The sequence below is a fragment of the Delphinus delphis genome, chromosome 16, assembly GCF_949987515.2.
Source record: "Delphinus delphis chromosome 16, mDelDel1.2, whole genome shotgun sequence".
NCBI classification, from domain to species: domain Eukaryota; kingdom Metazoa; phylum Chordata; class Mammalia; order Artiodactyla; family Delphinidae; genus Delphinus; species Delphinus delphis.
In genome coordinates, this window is record NC_082698.1 from 47,089,115 (window position 1) to 47,108,575 (window position 19,461).

General features: G+C 33.9%; 1 protein-coding gene across 3 annotated transcripts in view; it reads right to left on the reverse strand.

Annotated features, from left to right (window-relative positions):
* Window positions 1–3,848: 3,848 nt before the first annotated feature.
* The window catches only part of MAPK8 (mitogen-activated protein kinase 8), a 102,795-nt gene continuing 87,182 nt past the window's right edge, over window positions 3,849–19,461 (reverse strand). Inside the window, exons 6-12 of one of the 3 annotated variants that reach the window (XM_060034654.1) lie at window positions 17,694–17,859; window positions 13,893–13,964; window positions 12,368–12,550; window positions 11,925–12,049; window positions 11,320–11,383; window positions 8,372–8,449; window positions 3,849–4,004 (exon numbers count right to left, since the gene is read on the reverse strand). In XM_060034654.1, coding sequence (XP_059890637.1) covers window positions 3,859–4,004; window positions 8,372–8,449; window positions 11,320–11,383; window positions 11,925–12,049; window positions 12,368–12,550; window positions 13,893–13,964; window positions 17,694–17,859 — 834 coding nt within the window. In that variant the 3' untranslated portion in view covers window positions 3,849–3,858. Of the gene's footprint in view, window positions 4,010–8,371; window positions 8,450–11,319; window positions 11,384–11,924; window positions 12,050–12,367; window positions 12,551–13,892; window positions 13,965–14,328; window positions 14,401–17,693; window positions 17,860–19,461 lie in introns of all 3 variants that reach the window. The other 2 variants (XM_060034655.1, XM_060034656.1) reach the window with 2 other exon arrangements.

Genomic DNA, 19,461 nt, shown 5'->3' on the forward strand with positions numbered 1-19,461 from the left:
AAACAGACAGTAATTACGTCCAACGAGCACATCTAACACCATACTCCAAGATACACAGTGAAAGATTTTACAGGTGAGTCTCTCTTACCGATGCAAGGTATATATTTTACATACTTACTGGTGTTGTGTCGACACTGGCTATGAAGTATTTAACACACATTTATAATTCACTCAGCGAAGATCTAACAGTAAGGGCAACCGCTTACTTGGGAAAGCATAGAAAATTAGTGTGAGGTAGTTCAATAAAAACCTAGTTTAATTTGTAAGTTATTGTGAGAAAAAAACATTGTGCAAAACTAATCCACAGGTAGTATTTCTCAGAAGTTTCAGTAACAAAGAGAATCTAAATTAGAAATGGCCAGAATGTGTTACTCTTACTAGACTCTCCTTAAGAGCACTTAACTAAGAGCAGTTAGTTTGAAATTAATTAGGACTTTTGTTTTCCTTACCAGTTTTCTAATCGTACCCCAAACTACACATTTCTGCTTCAATGCCCTTATACATCTTCATCTTGCTTGCTATTAAGGAAAAATTAGTTTCCTCTGATTCAGGAAAAACCTAAGAGAGATCAGTAGAAACACAATGTACACTAAAATGTAAAGGATCCGGAGGCAACATTTAAGAGGTCTGCTAATGACAGAACAGTAGTGTTTGGTTTTTCTACTGGTAAGAGTTTACTGGGGTCATGGGGCATCATGCATTCACTCTACAGCTAATGTGCAACTAATGAACAACACTCACAAACAAACTACAACAGTATTTTTGAAAATAGACTATGTTTTTACCTCAAAATGTTGTACAGGCTTGTGCCTAGGCAACAATGAGTAGTTACATCTTCATAGTGTAGCACATACTGGCCGATACTGTATACCAAGTCTTATCTGTAACCCCAAACGGCTTCACTTGCCTGCTGCTGATTTCACTATCAGATCATCCATGTCCTCTTCACCTTTACCTTTTTAGACAACACAGCAGGATTAGCATGGAACAAAATAATGAAAGGGCTTATGAGAAAGTCTGCTGCTTCACATATAATCAAGCTTCTTGATATCGTTAAGGGGTTTGTATGGTAGCCTTTTCACTTAAGAGGCTGGCATTTCTCTTAGGAAGTCTGGTGTGAATGCAATGTACCTTTACCAACTTGGAAGAGTGCATACCAGGAACAATCAGCAGCCGAGGGTGTGTTAACAAAATGAGAACTGTTCAGCAAACAGTATGAAGAGTTGAGATGCTTTGTCTATGTCTATTATAATTAAGCAATCCCAACAACACAATCATTTAACAAATAGTTTATATTAGAGGGTAACAGAACAGTAACCAGGAAGAAATATGTAGAAAGAATTATTGTCTCTTTCCTAACTTATGAAGTTAAACAATATATCTTGGTCAAAGTAATTTTCTGACAGTAAGACCATGGGTATATTAAGTATATAAAGTTGAAAAAACAAAGTTATAAGATAAGCAAAGTGGCTTTACGTAAGTACTGCTTGACAGAAAACTTATTTGTAATTTCTTTAAAAAAATGTTTAAGATGTTTTTAAAGGTTCAAAAGTAAAATACAAAGAACTAGCACATTTTTAATTTAATACAGTTAAGAGAAGAGGGAAGGTTGTATTTAGCTATTGCATTTTTAAAAACCCAGGACAAGCAACACTTAGACTTTGTTTTCAGGATATAACAAGTATTTTAGTCTACATGACTAATAAGAGTTGATTTTCTCTGATCAACTGAAACATGCTGGTTGGCAAGTGGGAGCTGGCATTTACAACAAACAATACTGTAACAACACTTGGTTTTCCCTGCTTAACCAAAATCTGTATCAAGAGATGGCTTATCAGCGAGGAAACAGAAAATAAGGGAATCTTCTGAGAGCATGTCAGTTGTTAAAGTGCAATAGTGAAATAATCTATCCTATAGAAATAAAGCTAGTTAACTGTCGAACTAATAAAAACTAGGAACACACTCATGCTCAAATTTCTTCTGAAATTGTAAATCCAATCCTGTTTCTACAATTCAAAAGGTGTTATAGTCTTAAAACTTTAATTTGCCTAATTAATGCACCCTGTCATATCAGTAGAAAAGGGATTAATAAAAAGGCTGCCAACTTCAAAAGAGGCTAGAAATCATCACTTTAAACCATCAAAGACAAACTTACTATTTCAAAGCATATAAAATGGCTATTAATGTATTTTAATCCTAAATACTGCACATTAACAATGACCTAAAATACCTTACTCAAAACGAATTTTGCACTGAATATATGAATAACATGCCAAGTGGACTTTCAGATGCTGCACGTTGAGCCGCACCAGTTCTTGCTCCTGCTGGTCATTAATTCCATTGGGCTTTCTGCCTAGAACCTTTAGCTTACTTAAGTATGCATTTCCCAGTTCATTACATGAAATGCCTCTTGTTCCAAAAATAACAAAAAGTGCCTGGGGCATTACAGACAACGTATTTCAGATATGATGAGACTTCAATGACATTTTACTTAAGAAAAATTCAGTTATAGAGAAATAATTCTGCAGATATAAAATGTAAACAGTTAACATACAACTGTCAGGAGCAGCACCATTCTTACACTGTTCAACATCCACATTGTGTGTTTTATTGAAAATCAGGTATAAAAAAATTAAAGACTCAGACTAAATAACCACCAATTATGCCTGCTCTACTCAATGTGAAGAAACAGTCCTTAGAAAATGATATCCTATATATGGCTGTGTGCTACTATTTTCAGATGAACGGTATATTGCTCATTTTATACATCACCTACAGAAATCTAAGTAGGCTTTGGAACCTCCCAACAGCTAGTATAAATATGATTATGCCACAGGTAGAATCAAATGGCCAGAAACACCCTGAGAACTGGTGCTCAACTGACTGACACTCTAGAAACCAAATAGGTCCAAGGGCCCGAGGCTGCAGGAAAGAGAAAGACCAGACTCTAAATCATTGCTGGGACCTACAGCCTGAGTAGATTAACTCAGTGTATATAAAAACAGGCTCATAGCTAGTAAAGGTGAACCATCTGTTTATTTCCATTGAAATGTATTATTCATGAAGCATCCTCTTGACTTTACGTGATTATAAGCTTTGAGCATGCCACAAATTTGCAGAAAACACCATATTCTCTTACTTTTGGTGGGTAGGATGGGGGATAGGAGGGTGGTGGTAGATGCCCAACATCTTCAAAGACACGCTCTGAGTTATTCTACCATTTAGATGATGGGGCTTTTGCCAAAATTCATGTAGGATTACCTACCAATTGTTGTAACTAAATTAGAATTGGCAAGTAGCAAATATTGGAGGTTTTTTTTTTAACACGTTCATCATTTACAGTAGTTATTCCTGAATATAACTGGCTACAGGTTATTCTCCCTCACTCCTCTGGGGTTATTTCATTGATAAGCACATAACCCTAAAGGATAGCATCATGAACAAAACATCTGAATAAATTCTAATAAAAAAAACTATAAAAATCTTAAATAATTCATGATATAGGCAAGTCACCACATAATAGTTGCTTTGATAAACAAAATCTTACAAATTCAGTAAAAAAAAAAATCAGCAGCATAAGATAAAGCAAATATGCAAAAATTTTAAACCATGATAAAATAATTAGGTTTACATTATACAGTTAATTACAGCAAAAATACAGTTTTGTTGCTGTTTTAAAACACAACTTAAGTTTTAAATTACATCACTTGAAATTAAGAAAAAAACTACTTTACTACAAAATGAATTCTATGTTTTTGAAAAATCACTCAAAAATAAGACCACTGAATTGTTTTCAAAGTAGTTCTATCAATGACTAAACAACTCCCCATCCCTCCCACCCCCACAAGGCCCAAGTAGTCATCTACAGCAGCCCAGAGGTCCAGCTGATGCTTCTAGACTGCTGTCTGTATCCGAGGCCAAAGTCGGATCTGTTGACATTGAAGACACATCATTGACAGACGATGATGACGATGGATGCTGAGAGCCATTGATCACTGCTGCACCTGTGCTATGAGAAACAAAACAGCAAATCAGTTGCAGACAGAGTTGCAGACCGAGCTACTTGTACTGTACTGACCACCTCTAGTGGTCAATAATTTTTCTTTTGGTTTTAAAAGGCTCACTAAAAATAATCACAAGTGATATTCAACACAACACTAACAAACACTTTTCACTGCTAGCTACGAGGTAAGAATTCTGAAAACGTCTGGTAACCTGTCCTTTCTACTAATTTGTTTTTCATTTTCAGTTCAGGACAAGAATTATTAAGTCCAAGCTATAGTTAGAAATGGTCCTACGGCAAGACTCATGAATTGGCTTCAGACTGTGTGTGAATAACACTTAATAATACATGCAAAACTGTCTGCATTGCATTTTGTTGGAGAGAGGATCTCAAAGGAATGTATGACTCAAAGAGTTAAAAACACTGCCCTAATAAATGTAAATTGGTGCAGCCACTGTGGAAAACAGTATGGAGGTTCCTCAAAAAACTAAAAAGAGAATTGCCATATGATCCAGCAATCCCACTCCTGGGCATATATCCAGACAAAAACTATACTTTGAAAAGATACATATACCCCAATGTTCACTGAAGCGCTATTTAAACAGCCAAAACATGGAAGCAACCTATATGTCCAATGACAGATGAATGGATAATGAAGATGTGGTACATATATACAATGGAATACTACTCAGCCATAAAAAAATAACAAAATAATGCCATTTGCAGCAACACGGATGGACCTAGAGATTACCATACTAAGTGAAGTAAGTCAGAAAGAGAAAGACAAATAACATATGATATCACTTATATGTGGAATCTAAAATATGACACAAATGAACTTATCTATGAAACAGAAACAGACTTACATAGAGAACAGACTTATGGTTGCCAAGCAGGAGGGGGTGGTGGGGGAGGGATGGATTGGGAGTTTGGGATTAGCAGATGCGAACTATTGTATATATGTATAACTGAATCACTTTGCTGTACACCAGAAACTAATGTAATGTTGTAAATCAACTATACTTCAATAAAATAAATTTTAAAAAAAACTACTGCCCTAAAAAAAAATGCTCTATGATATCTTCTCACTGTAAAGTCCAAACAATCCTTCTGGTACATCTTGTTTTAAAGCAAAAGCCAAGACGAAGATTAAAATCATTTTAATTCAAAGGATCCTCAGTTCAACCGCCCCATTTGGTTACGTGACTTGCCGAGCCACACAAGTGCCCCAGTTAGGTAAACTCAAGTCTTGTTATTTCAGTTCTAATAAGTACTTGGTAAATGCAAATACAGACTTATTAAACACGAAAGTAGGGGGAGACTGTTTCCTTTACCAACAGTATAGCCTAATAAGCATTTCCTGGATTTTAAAAAGCAACAGGAATACTTAACCTATAGAAAAATCCTCTCAAGGGGGTTGGGTCAGGAAGGGAAGGGAATGACACCGTGGGGTTGGGAAAAGTTAAAGGTGATTCATGCACTAGGTAAGTGCTTTTGAACTACATGAGCACTAAATAAGAGTCTTTTCAAATTTGAGTATATTAAATAACGCAAGTTATACAAAAATTCCTAAGAACACATTCATGGAATAAAAACCAATGGTTTTCAAACTGAGCAATAAGAATAGGCGTGAGTTTCAGGGACCCAATGATGTTAAAACTAAGCAGGTTGAAAACCACTGTTCCAGAACGCAGCACCTCATTGTTTGAAATTATCCCTCCTTTGTGTCCAATGGCATGCAATAAAAACACTTAAATATGAAAGGTCCTCTGAGAGCTTGTCTTCAAATCTAACAATGAAATAGCTAGGGAATAGTAATAGGCAAATCTTTAGGGCAGTGGGGCAGGGACTGGGAAACAGAAAGGAATGGAACCACAAGGGATAGAGCAGGTGATGGGAGGTACACTGGGAAAGAAAAGCAGACTGGGTACTTCAGGCCTAATAGAGAGGAAAAGGAGAAATGTGATAACCTTCTAGACCCAAGAACCCATTAGGCTCCCAGCCAGAGTGAAATGAAGATACTAAACTTTTAAAAGTTCAATTGGTACACTACAGAATGCACCTTTTCTGACTAAAGAGTATACAACATTATGGCTAGCTTCAAAGACCTGTACTGAAACATTCAAATCATAAAAGGGTTCTATATACTTTTTCATGCCTCTACTTCTTTAGCCAAATTTTATTTCATCCAAATTTTTTAATCTAATAAAAATCATTTTTTTTCTCTTGAATTTTTATTTAAACATCTTTATTGGAGTATAATTGCTTTACAATGTTGTGTTTTAAATGCATCATAATTAAACAGTTAACTTTTTAATCTGAAAATCAAATACCTAAGAAAAAAAACTTGTTTACTTCTGACCTTTAAAGTAATATGTTGGGTTGGCCAAAAAGTTCATTCGGGTTTTCCCGTAAGTTACAGAAAAACCCAAACGAACTTTTGGGCCAAGCCAATAGTAAATTCTCAATATCCGGACAGCAATAATATGGAAAAATCTTTAATTTCAGATATCTGGGTCATTTCCCTCTCAGTGACTCTACACACTCAAAGGTATGCAAACTCATTTTAGTATTAGCCAACCCAAAATAAAGATAAGAGGCAATCCAGAGGGAAAAATATTTACTTTTTAAAATCAAGTCGAAATGGTATTGTGATTATCTGATATTCTGAGTCATCAAATACTTATCTTCTGTTTTTGCATATAATCAAGAACTGAATATTTTTATAACAGATTAATTTACTAACACTCTTCTTTGCCAGCTATAACTGAGAATCCAGAAAATGTCTAGAAACTTGCAGTCCTGTCCTTTCCACTGACTTATTTTGTAACCATAGTTAAGTGTTGTCTAGGATTCAAATTTTTCACTTATAAATTAAGAACAAACACAACTGCTCTATCTATCTCATGAGATTATTAAGTTTACTCAAACATTTGACACTTAGGATGTGCCATCACTAGGACAGTATGCTAAAGTATAAAACTCCCTAAAAATGGACTTTTCAAATTCCATTCAAGCCTCCATCATGAACAATTCACTTATATGACTACTGTATATCAATACAAAGCTAATTAACTGAGTTATTAAAGCATTTATAAGATAGCTTTTGTTACAGCTAATTGTAGGTAAAAAGCTGTTGAAACCAATTTATGTTTTCAAGAGGATCTATATTAAAATTTGGAAGACTGCATTCTTGATCAAGGTTTAAAAAACAAAGAATTAAAAGAACTCAAAATATAACCAAAAATGTCATAGGAAGCTACAAAAATTATTTAAACAAATATATGTTTATAGTACAACAAAATGGGCACCTGAAACTATACCTATATATCTTACTTCATTGATGCTAAATATGATATCCGTTTTTTTCTTAGAATGTATAAGAATTTTAGAAGGATTAAAATGGCATAGTTTCATGCAAATTCAAGACCTACCTGTTGAAACCTTACTCAGCCTTCAAGGCTCAGCTCAAATTTAATCTCTTCCCTAAAACTGCCCTATTCTCTGTTGCCAGCCATATGGGATGCTGGAAAAACCATGCCCTCTGAAGTTACTGATAAACATGGCTTCAAGTATTGCTTTTCTACACAAAAGATTTGTAGTCTTATATCATTTAATTTTTCTAAACTTGTTTCCTCATCTGTAAAATGTGCACAACAACCCCTTCCTCAGGGTTCTGGGGGGCTGAATGAAACAAAGTACAAAAACTATCAGTGTCTGTCATGTAGTATGTACTTAATATGTACATGTTACCTGTCATTTAACTTTTCCTTTAAATTCTTTATGCTTTAACAAGTACTAAAATTTAATATAAGATGAGCTTATGATAAAAGAAAATGTTTAACTCCTGCAAACCAATGTTCTTAAGAGCTAGAATACCTTCTGACAGCAGTTTTAATGCTACTGCCTTAAACAAATCAAAAATACCAAAATGAGAAAGAGGTATCATGTACAAAATTGGCATCCCGTACAGAATTTTGCCATGAAGTTTTAGTTTATTTATCCAAAGTAAGGACTGTTAAATCACAGAAAGGTAAATATATTGAATTGTGATAAATTTCTTCTTTAAAGACAACAATGCCAACAACCACCAAAAAACGTTTTAAATTTCTGTTCTTCAATGGGATGTCAGTATCAAAGAAAAAGATATGCATTTTATGAAGTCAGTTACTGATATACTAGTACAATGTACTGATAGAACAGTGTACCAATGCTTTCAAATTTACCACAGAAATTGTATTCCTTATAGTTAATAAACTTTGAATACTAATGGTACTAAATATGGAAAGAACTGAAGGTTTCAGGCCACTGAAGACTACAACACAAGAAGTAAACTGTAATCTTAACTAAGCTTATATTGTAACCAACCTAAAGGAGAGGGTTGCCCCCGTATAACTCCATTCTTGGTTCTCTCCTCCAAGTCCATAACTTCTTTGTATATCAATTCTGAAAAAGAGGTGAACAAAAACTTTTCAAAGTCTGAGAGGCAATCTCCCAAGATATGTATGTTTTAAGTAAAAAATTTTTGCACACACTAAGTACTTCGAACGGTGTTCTTGCAATGGCAGAGGGTCCAGAAGTGTCAGCCTAAGATTCAAAGGTGTTAATAACAATTTCTTGATCCTCAACCATGAATTATATTGAAAGAAGCAAAGTCTCTGCTGTAATATTCCAGAAGTTGGATTAAGATAGAGCTGGGGTTAGAAGCTTTACCTTTTTTACTCCACCAACACTTTGTACTATACCATATCATTCTGTACAGCAAATGCTAATTTAATTCTCTCAGTAAGGGCTTGAATCAAATTTGTCTTTAACTTCTATTTCCTGAGCCCTGGCATTGTACCTGGTACACTGTAGGTACTTACCCAGATATCTGTTAAAAGATTTAAATGCAAGAGTATGTGGAACCTTCTTTAATCAGAATAGAATATAAATATATTTTTATTACAGGAAAAGAATCAGGTAACTATACTTTAACTCCTTCTGAGTTGAAGCATGGCATGCTATGACTGTCAAGAATTTCTTCATGAGAATCTTGGTCTTTAACTAGGCTTCTGGATAGTGGGTGGACTGCTGGGAGGACTACTCCAACTGAAGAGTAACACCAGATCCTGCCCTGCAGTGTACGTGCCTCCTGCCCTGTATTCTTCTACATGATCCTGATGTCAAGTGTGATGTGCCTTATGAGTCTGAATGCTGACTTAAGAAGAACCTTCTGGTGGATGCTAACATTGCCGTTATTCATCATCATCTCTGGGTCATAAAATCCTTTGAGAATTGTATAAAAGCAATGAACCCTCTTCTGAGAAAAATGTATAAACAAAAATTGTTGCACAGAATTTCAAGGAGTCTGTAATTCTTTACATTAAACTTTCAATAAATGATTTCTGATCACAGGGTATGGCAACATTTATGTTGATAATAAGGTAAAACAAGTGGATATGTTGGGATGAACAAGAGCTGGAGACGCCTAAGTTTGCTTGCGATGGTAACCTACTTGGGCTGGGAAGAAGAAAAATAGCAAGTCTTGATAGAGGAAAGAATGGGAGATGCTTTTCTTTAAAGAAACAAAAAGGAATGATAAGCATTCCAGATAGGAGGATTAAAAAGAGAGAGAAAATACTCCTTTGTAAAATGGGACTGAGGCAGAAGAACCAAAGCTAATCAGGAGTACTAACTAGACAAAGCAATCTGTAGTTAATGGCTTTGGCAATGAATTTTTCTGTTATGATGCTAAAATTCTTAAGCAGATCTTGAAAAAGGGAGTTTGTAGGTAATTACTAAACGGCATTTGAGGCTAGGAGAAAAAGATACAGAATAAAGATAAACATGCTTACAGTAATCAAAAATCCCAGATATAACCATATACAAATGAAAATACAATGTTTCACTGATTTTAAGATGTACTTTTTTCACAGTTTAATATCTTTGAAACTGGGTTGCATCTATAATCAGTCGTGCAGTACAACTGGCATTGTTTCTTCTTTCTTAGTGGTACATACTAGTGTGTTTTACAATTGGTGGCCTATTAAGATTCCATGAAATACCATAAATGTTTACTGTAAATGTAATGATATATAAAAATATCAGGTTAGATACTTTAATACATACTCTGATCTATAGTTTCTATACTCCTGTATATTACATATATAGATGCACCAGGTTCTACCCAATTCTATCATTCTGGTGGGCTCTACAGAGTCTAACTATATGTCTCCCAAAGTCAACTTAGCGAAAACTAATCTCTGGTTACTCCTAAGAAGAAAGAATCAAATTCATTCCTCCCAAATAAATCTGTAGATGGATTACATGCTCCGGTTTATATTGTGCCTTCCAAGTATTTAGGTTCTTAGCTCTTAATAACATGTCTTCTGTCTACCTGATTTTAAGTGACTTGTCCAAAGTCATGTAGTTACAAAAGTGGTCAAAATATAAAATGACAACAATATAAATGGAGGCAAGCAGGATCTAAAAATTACCTGGCTGAACTGTCCAAGGGAATCTTTTAAAGAAAGAAATATTTTAACATTGTCATGACTTTCAAAGCATTATTAATGTTCAACCAAAGTAAAAAAAAAAATAAAACTATTAGATATGCAAAGATTAAAAATTAACTAACTCTGTTGGTGAGGGTGGGGGTAAAAGAGACATTCCCATAAAATGCTGATGGAAGTGTAAACTGCTACAATTTCTCTGGAGAGTAATCGGAAATAACTGAAAAATGTCCTTTGGCCCAGTGAATCTCCTTGTAGGATTTTTCTTACAGGCATGTTCTCAGATGTGCACAAGAACACTGCAGAGTTGTTTGTAACAACAGACCAGACACAAGTTAAATGCTCTTCAAATGGTTGTTAGATACAGAACCCTGTGACACAGGCGAACAGCAGATCACTAACCGGCTATTAAACCAAATGAGCCAGGTATATGGAGCAAGAGAGAATAATCTCTAAAATATACGATTATATCAACAAAGCAAGTGTGCACTGTATACAACCATATGTGATTAAAACAGGGTGGGAGAGGAGAAGGGGGAGACATCAAACACACAAGTTTGTATTTTTGTAGACTATGGAAGAACATAAAAGTTCCAGAAAGCACAAATGTGTCTTTGGCTGGGGTGGGGAACAAAGACACTGGGATTAAGTCAGTGAGGGAAGGAGACATACTCTCTACTTTTGTAAAAATATTAAATCATATTATTAAATATCAGTTACGAATAATAGAAAATATCTTTCATTTCCCTAAAACGATGAATAAATCAACATAGAAAGCCAGAGCTCTTTCAGCTTCATCTTAAAGAATCTGGTGAATGTTACCTTTCCACTCTTCTATTGTGTGTTCCCTTTCATCTAACTGCTTGTCAGGTATCTTTGGTGGTGGCTGAAAAACAAGGCAACAATATTGAGTCAGTTTATTGGGAGTATATAAATTGTTTACAATTATTTGAAATGTTAGCCAGACTTGGAAAAATACATCATTAGGCCAAGATTGATCAATGATCAACACTGATCTTGCGTAGAGAGAACAGTGACAGGAAAAAAGATGTTTAACCGTCTTTTTCTTTTCTTCCTGTTTTTGAAATGGTCACATTTTTATTTATATCATAGAATTGTGCTATGATTTGGATATAATAAGTTGTTTACAACTAAGTTAAGATGTTTTCCCAAAGTGCTCAACATTCTAGCTCAGCATACAAGTATCACGGCAAAAAGGCAAGAAACAGTGGGGGGGAACTTTATTTTGTGTAGGAGGTACTTGGATATGTTCATTCTCTTAAGAAACTTTTCATGCAAAAACAGAAAAACGCCATCATCATTTATTTATATTTTTATTTAAAATTTTAAAATATCCTCCAAACCTAACTTTAATTCTAACTCTAAGGGTACAATATAGTCTTCAAACATTAAAGAAAAGAACTTACAGCTTCTGCTTCAGAAGGATCATACCAGACGTTGATATACGGGTGCTGGAGAGCTTCATCTACAGAAATCCTTTTAGATGCATCAATTACCAGCATTTTAGATAACAAATCCCTTGCCTGACTGGCTGCAAAAATAATGAGACGTTAATGTACACGTATCTCATAAAAGTTTTAAAATTATCAATAAATTTCAGAAACTTGAAATTATCATTTATTAAAAAATGTTTTAAACAGAATAGATTTACTATAAAATTAGGTCATACATATGATTAAAAAATATAAAATCACAAAAAAAGAACTAAAAAGAAGTAAAACCTCACACTGTTCCATTACCCAGAGACAATGTTATGTCCCATGAGAATATGAATATACCCTCATAAACCCCCTCCACAACCACCCACCTACCCACAATGGAATTAAAGATATATGTTTATAAAAAGTACCTTTAAGTTTATTGTGTTCCGAGTCAGCTGGGAAAAGTACATCAGGGAAGAGTTTCTCAAAGCTATATCCAGCATATTTAGGTCTGTTTTCAACATAAGTCCTTACTGTTGGTTGTAGTTTCTTCATGAATTCAGGACATGGTGTTCCAAGCTGTTCAATAACTTTATTCCACTGATCAATATCTAATATCAAGTAGCTAAGAAAAAATACTGTGTATCTAATGTTCAACATATTAGTCATATCCATATTAAAATAAGAAAATGGCAATTAAAAAATCCTAAGAAAGAATGTGGCAGTTATAAATCTTACAGCCACCTTGCAAAAGGCAATGATTGTAGGTGGACAAAAAGGATCAGTAAACAAGCTTTGTTAACCTTATTTATTATGTGCATGTGTGTCTACTAATACTAATTTTATCATAAAAATGGAAGCTTAAATTCTTATATTCTAAATACACAAATTCTAAATACAAATGATAAGTGGCTCAAAGAAAAATGACAATTACTACCCATAAGGACTCTAAATGTAAACTGTACATAATTTTAGAATACAAAATTTGCCTTTCCTTCCAGCTTATCAGAAAATGTGAACGCATTTCCGAGAAGATAGGAAATATTTATTACATGTCCTGCATTTTTTGAGTTTTCTACACTAACAGAAAACCAGTAGCAATGAAAATGATGGCATTTCCTTTTGCCATTCTTTGTTCAGCTTATGTTAGTAAAATTTTTTTAAAGCTCTGAAATTTAAGAAAATGACTCAGTATTTTGGTTAAGGTGTAAGGTTAGAATTCTCTGGTCTCTTTCCTTCCAATCTTTAGCGTTTACACCTCCAACTCCTCCCCGTGGACTAAGACCTAAAACTTTCTTATTGTAACCCAGTGAATATGGTTTTTCCCATTCCTCTTCCTAAAACAATTCTAAGTTTCACTAGCTGATAGACACATAACAGGTCACTGTTATTATAAAGATTAGTAGTCATTCAGATGAACAAAAATCATGACCCAAATCTACTCATCACCATGTAAAATTATTACTGCTGAAATTCTCAGATGAAAAGATCAGTATGTTATGTTGAGTAATGAGACAATAACCAAAAGACATAGAACACACAGCACATTAACAAAAAAGGAAGTGGGGAGGACAAAACAAAAGGATGACCAGAAGCAACAGACAATTCCAAAATTCATATTATGTCCTAAGTACTTCTAGACTTACTCAAGTGTATAATTATTAGAAAATTTAATACAAGCCATGACTTTTGATTTAGGTTAAATAAATCAACTCAAAGCCAGCAAATAATTGTGGATAATTAACCTGAGCAGTTTTCAGAATTAACATATGAAACAACAAATAAATTAGGGAAAGGAAAGTCTAAGTCAAATAGCAGGTGGTATTTTGAAAGAGTAATTTAACAATACTTTCTTATTAGGGAGAGACAAAATACATTATACCTGACCAAGCTGAAGTGCTGTCATACATTTTGACCTTTAGAAACTACATTTTAGGCCAAAGATAAGGATACGATCAGTACCTGGGAACAAAACACCACCTTTGATCATTTCTCCCATGATGCACCCAACTGACCAAATGTCAACTGAAAACAAAATGCAATGACATTAACATAAAGATTTTGGTTAAAATAAAAAAATATATATAAACATTAAAAAAAATCACACACACCATGTATACTTCAAAATTATAGAAAGCAGTATAAAATAAAAATGAATGACAGTGAATGTGCTCTAACTACCAGCAGAGACTGTATTTCCTACTGCCAGATGCAGCCTACAAACATTTCAGCTTCGTATCTCAACAATTTTTGAACTATAACAGCCACAAACTTTACGTCTGTTTAAAAAAACCCACATGTATGAATGTACACTATATTCATTTTCATTAGAGAACATAAGGAAGTTCATCACCTAACTAATTAAACTGCTGCAGCAGCACAAGGATACAGTCCCTTCCTGGAAAGAGGATTTTGTGGCAAACCATTTCTCCCATAATGCACCCCACAGACCATAAATCCACTATATGTTTGCAGCACAAAAGAAGGAAAAGCAAAGCAAAAGGTCGTTAAAATCAAAGAAGCATAATATGACTGCATTATATAAAAACTGCAAAACATCACCAAAAGAAAAAAGTGATTTTAATTTTAGCTAATGGAATAATTTAAAACACAAAATATTTGTCAAAAGGCTTTGATTCACAAAAGCAAATGTGACGTGTGGCGTTTTAACTACGTATCTAATTTAAAGTGAGAGCTATGCACAGAAATCACATAATTTAAAAAACCTACACATTTTGCCCCTGAAAATTTATTTATAAAATATGAAAAAGAACCAAACACAAATCTTACAAGTAAGGCTGAAAATGTACATGAGGTAGCAAAATTTAAAAAATAAAATCTTTGTACTATTTTGAGGTTCAACTGTGCATTATACTCTCTCTTTAAGTCAAATAAAAGAAAAAAGCATGAGCAGAAATAATCTAGTATATTAAAATACTTAACAGAAACAATGTTTCTATGAATAATTACAGTTAAAAAGTTAATCTAAAGCTCTTCAGAAATTTTCAAGTTGGAGTTAATAAATTCGTTTTGAGAGGTGCTATGTTTACTCTGAATTGAAGGTCATTTTTCTCCTTGGCAACACCATGCTGCATTTACTCTACTATTCCAAAAGGAGCAAGTGCATAGAGAACTAACAAATAATCAATTAAAAAAACCTAGTAAAAGAAGTATATTTCATGTTTTCCACCTAAAGTGTTTTAAACCCATAGAACCAGAACGCTTTTGGTTTAAGAAGTTGGTTTTGGCTGAATACAGTATGAAATTTCCCACAGATTTATTATCTACAGAGTCTCCTAGTAGACTTACTGACCCTTGCCAACTTTAATTTTTTTCTTTTTTTTTGTTGGCCACGCAGCATGCAGGATCTTAGTCCCCCGACCAGGATCAAACCCGTGCCCCCTGTGGTGGAAATGCGGAGTCTTAACCACTGGACCACCAGGGAAGTCCCATGACCCTTGTCAACTTTAAATGAGAGCTCTAGTCAATACTGAAAAGAATCTGCTAGACATAGAAATGGGCAATTTGAGGACCTCCACCTGTTTCATTAAAACTAACCACATACCCTGACATTTTATATCTTTGGGTTTGAAAATCAGACAAAAAGAGTAGGTGCTTGCAGTTTAATACAAGAGGAGAATGAGCAATTTGAAAGGAAAGCTTTAGAAACTTGCATTTGTTTTTGAAGTTTGAAGGCCCCAATTCTCTAATAGCAAAAGAAGAAAAGGGCAGGAATAGATGTTAGAAATATATCCTTTACCAATACAGGAGGACTTGGGAACTTAAAGTCAGTACTTTCTAATACACTCATAAGGAGACTGCCAGTTCATTACAGAATTTTAGGAGCTAGATTAGGAACAAATTTTAGAAATCCTGTGGAACTAAAGTTTCTCTAAAATTTCACATTAAAATACATACAAATCTTTTTATATTTATGGCATAGTTCAACTTTCAAGAATAAAATTTTAGAGGAAAAGTTAACATTCATAAATCAGTTCAGAGAAAAATTTTTTCCAGGGTTTTCATTTTGGCAAAAATCTATGAAAATAATTTTTCCCTGTGGACTTTATAGAGAATAGCAAGCTTTAGTTAAATATTCAGGACACAACTTATGTACATAATCTTAAGAAAAACATCTTAAAACAGATTTCAAAAGCTGCAAGCATGAGAGAAGATATTGTCTGGGTTAATGAAGACTTTCCTCAGAATATGATAAGCCTGATTCATACATAAAGCAAATTTTACAGTGTCTAACTGCTCAGTCTATTTGGCAGTTTAAATATATTCCATTATCTCACACTTTACAAAAAGTTTTGAGCCGGCTTTCAATAAAAGACATATAAAATAAAGTTGTTAAAACAGGTGGGGGTGGGTGAAAGGTGTTAATAAAAGGCAGAAGTTCTTATGTTTAACCTTGCTGGCTAATGTAGTTATCATAATTAAGCATTACATTTGACTCAGTTTCCTGGGGCCCAAAAAAATAAAAAAAAAAAGGCAATAAGGTAGATCTATATAATTCTTACCTAAGAAAGGAAAGCATGTCAATTCTTTACATGACAGTTATTCTTGGTGCTAATTTCTGGTAGGGAGCTCCCAAGATCACAATTATAAGAGAGAGTGCCACATTATACATTATCTGTGACAATCAATGGTTTTACAGCAAATACAAAAACAATCTTCATGCCGGTCACTTAAAGCAGCAATTCTCAAAAAAAAAAAAAGTCTAATACTAAATCTAACTCACTGGGTTTTACAGGGTATAAGGCAATTTCAGATAAAGAGTAAGACAACAGCATGTTTATTTAAGAACAAAAGAATAGTAGTAAATATTTAAAGTGTTTTTAATGAGCTCAGAAAAGAAAATTAAGCTAAAATCCTCAGTTCAATGTTATCTTTTATAAAAAAGAATCCCAAAAATTGACTTGATACAGTTTCCTGATTCAAAGTGAACTGTTGTTTTAGATTCTTTGCTAGAAAAAATGTCTAGGTCCTATTCTAGTAAGTATTTTGGATTAAGTTACCACATTTAAAAAGTTATAGTTTAAGTCAATAAAATCCTGTGTAGACTTATTCATCTCTTAAATGACTGAGATTCAACAAAATTTCTTAAGTATAAATATATGTATATTTATGCATAATTTTTTTTAAATTCACGAACTACATGCCTGATAATGTTCTTCAACCTTGATTCTAATGCTGATACATATAACTGACTATACTCGCACATAATAATGCCATTTCTTTAAGGCTGGACACAAGGTCGTTGATGAAACATTGTTTTCTCTGAAAGGCAACCTTAAATTAATTATCCATCAGCTATGCAGAATGGCTTTATTGCAGCTCTTAAAGTTTGCACTAAGTGCTACTGCTATTAACTTTAATGTCATGGGATTGGAAATGTGTGCAAATATCATTAAGGCAAACTTAAGATTTCTTGAGCCCATGTTAGAATGCTCATTTTCAAGTTACAGGCAAGAAAATGGTATATATTCTGTTACAGGGGCCATGGCAACAAATTCTTTATCTAATGGTAGTGTTGATGATTATGTATTTGTATTTAAATAAACAGAGGCCCCAAGTTTTTCCAAACATTTATGACAGAATTTGTAGTTACTTTCAAACTCTTGATAAACATCATTTCATACAGCGATACATTTAACTCTATGCACTTCAATTTAAGTATTTACATAAGAAATCTGATAAACAAAAGCAAATAAATCAGAACAGTATTTCAAGTAAATAGTGTTTGCTGACCGTTTTCTTTGTAGCCCATCCCTAGGATGACCTCAGGTGCTCTGTAGTAGCGAGTCACTACGTAAGGTGTCATCATAAAACTAGTTCCTGCAGTCCTGGCCAGTCCAAAGTCAAGAATCTTCAAAGTGCAGTCTGATTTTACTACTATATTACTGGGCTTTAAGTCCTTCAAAAATAAAAATTAAAAAAATGGCTGCTATAATATAAACAAATATTTTGCAGTCCACAAGTTATGAGATCACTTATAAAACAATTCATGGTTACTGTTCATTTTTCTCACTGTTATCACTGCACAGATTCATCATAATAGGCAAATCTGAGAAATTAGCTTGATGGCATTTTTAATTTATGAATATATACAGTTATTAGAAGTTAGTAATGCTTTATTTGCTAGAAATTATGATTAGCTAGAAACTTTCAATCAAGTGGTGTGAAAGCAATTTGGAAAGGCATCTCAAAGCTCATGTAAGAACTATTACAGTAAAAGTAAGAGAGAATCATAAAGTTAGCATTTATATGCACTTGTATACTAAATTACCAGCTTTTAAAAGACCCCATTTTAAGGTCAAAACAAGCTTTATATAGATACTATATACCAACAATGGGCCATTCTATGTCAACCCAAGCACATGTCACTTGACCTTTCAAACTGGCAGACGTTCAACTCTAAAGGATCGAAGTCAGTCCTTCCATCACTGATTTCCAACCCGAAATCGTACAAATTTGTTCATAAAAATTTTGACTGCCAGTTGAGGTAGGACACCATTGTCTTGGTGCCACTAATCCATAAAATTACTTGTTGTTGATGCTACCAAATAATGTCTTTGTGAAGAATTTCCCACCTGAACCCAACCTCAAGGAATTCTGTGCTATGATCATTAAAAGGCAGCAGCATAAACACTCATGGCTTCAAGTTCAACCCATGAACTTGTTAGCTCCCATGAATTCTATTATGAACCTAGACCAAAGAAAGCAGGAGTATGATTCACATACACTGAATACCAGTGACTGATGTAACACAAAATAAAGCTGGCCTGAAATAATTACTTTTGTAATGTCTATATCCAGAGAAGCATGTATGCTGTCTTTAGCATATTTTGATATGCAATCATGGATGGGTTAGGCGATATGTAATCTATAGGTTTTATCAAATTAAAAATAGATATCAACAGGTTTATTGAAACAGAAAATGAAAATTTTCATTATTGCTATCCTGTAAATACGTTGTCACTATTTCCAAAATATAATATCTCTGCAAAGTAACACTGCGTGTTCAAAAATAAATATTATGAGCCTTGATACTATTTCAATGTCTATAGTGTTGGTTAATGATTAATGGCTCTTCATACTACTGCATTCTAGTCTAGAAATAAGATTTCAACCTTAAACACTTTATTTTGGAAAGATTAAGAACAAAATGCAACTTTTAAAAAATAGACATCTTGTTAAGGAAAAGAAACTGTCAAAAAAGAATATCATCTGAAATTCATCCTTGCATATCAAGATGTACCTTTCTACAGATGTTTAAGTTGCATTGCTATCTATACCTGTGAAGAATAACTGAACTTGTATGAATGTGTGACAGAAGTAGTGGACTAACAATATTCCACCTTCTCTCCCACATTTTTCCAGCCTGTGATTAATTCTAGTCAATGGGATGTGAGTGGGAATCAAGAATAGAAGGGCCAGTGCATAACATCCTTTTGTCTCTTGCCCTGCTTTGGTGACTAGTAACATTCTAGATATTGAGCTGCTTGAGCATCTATGT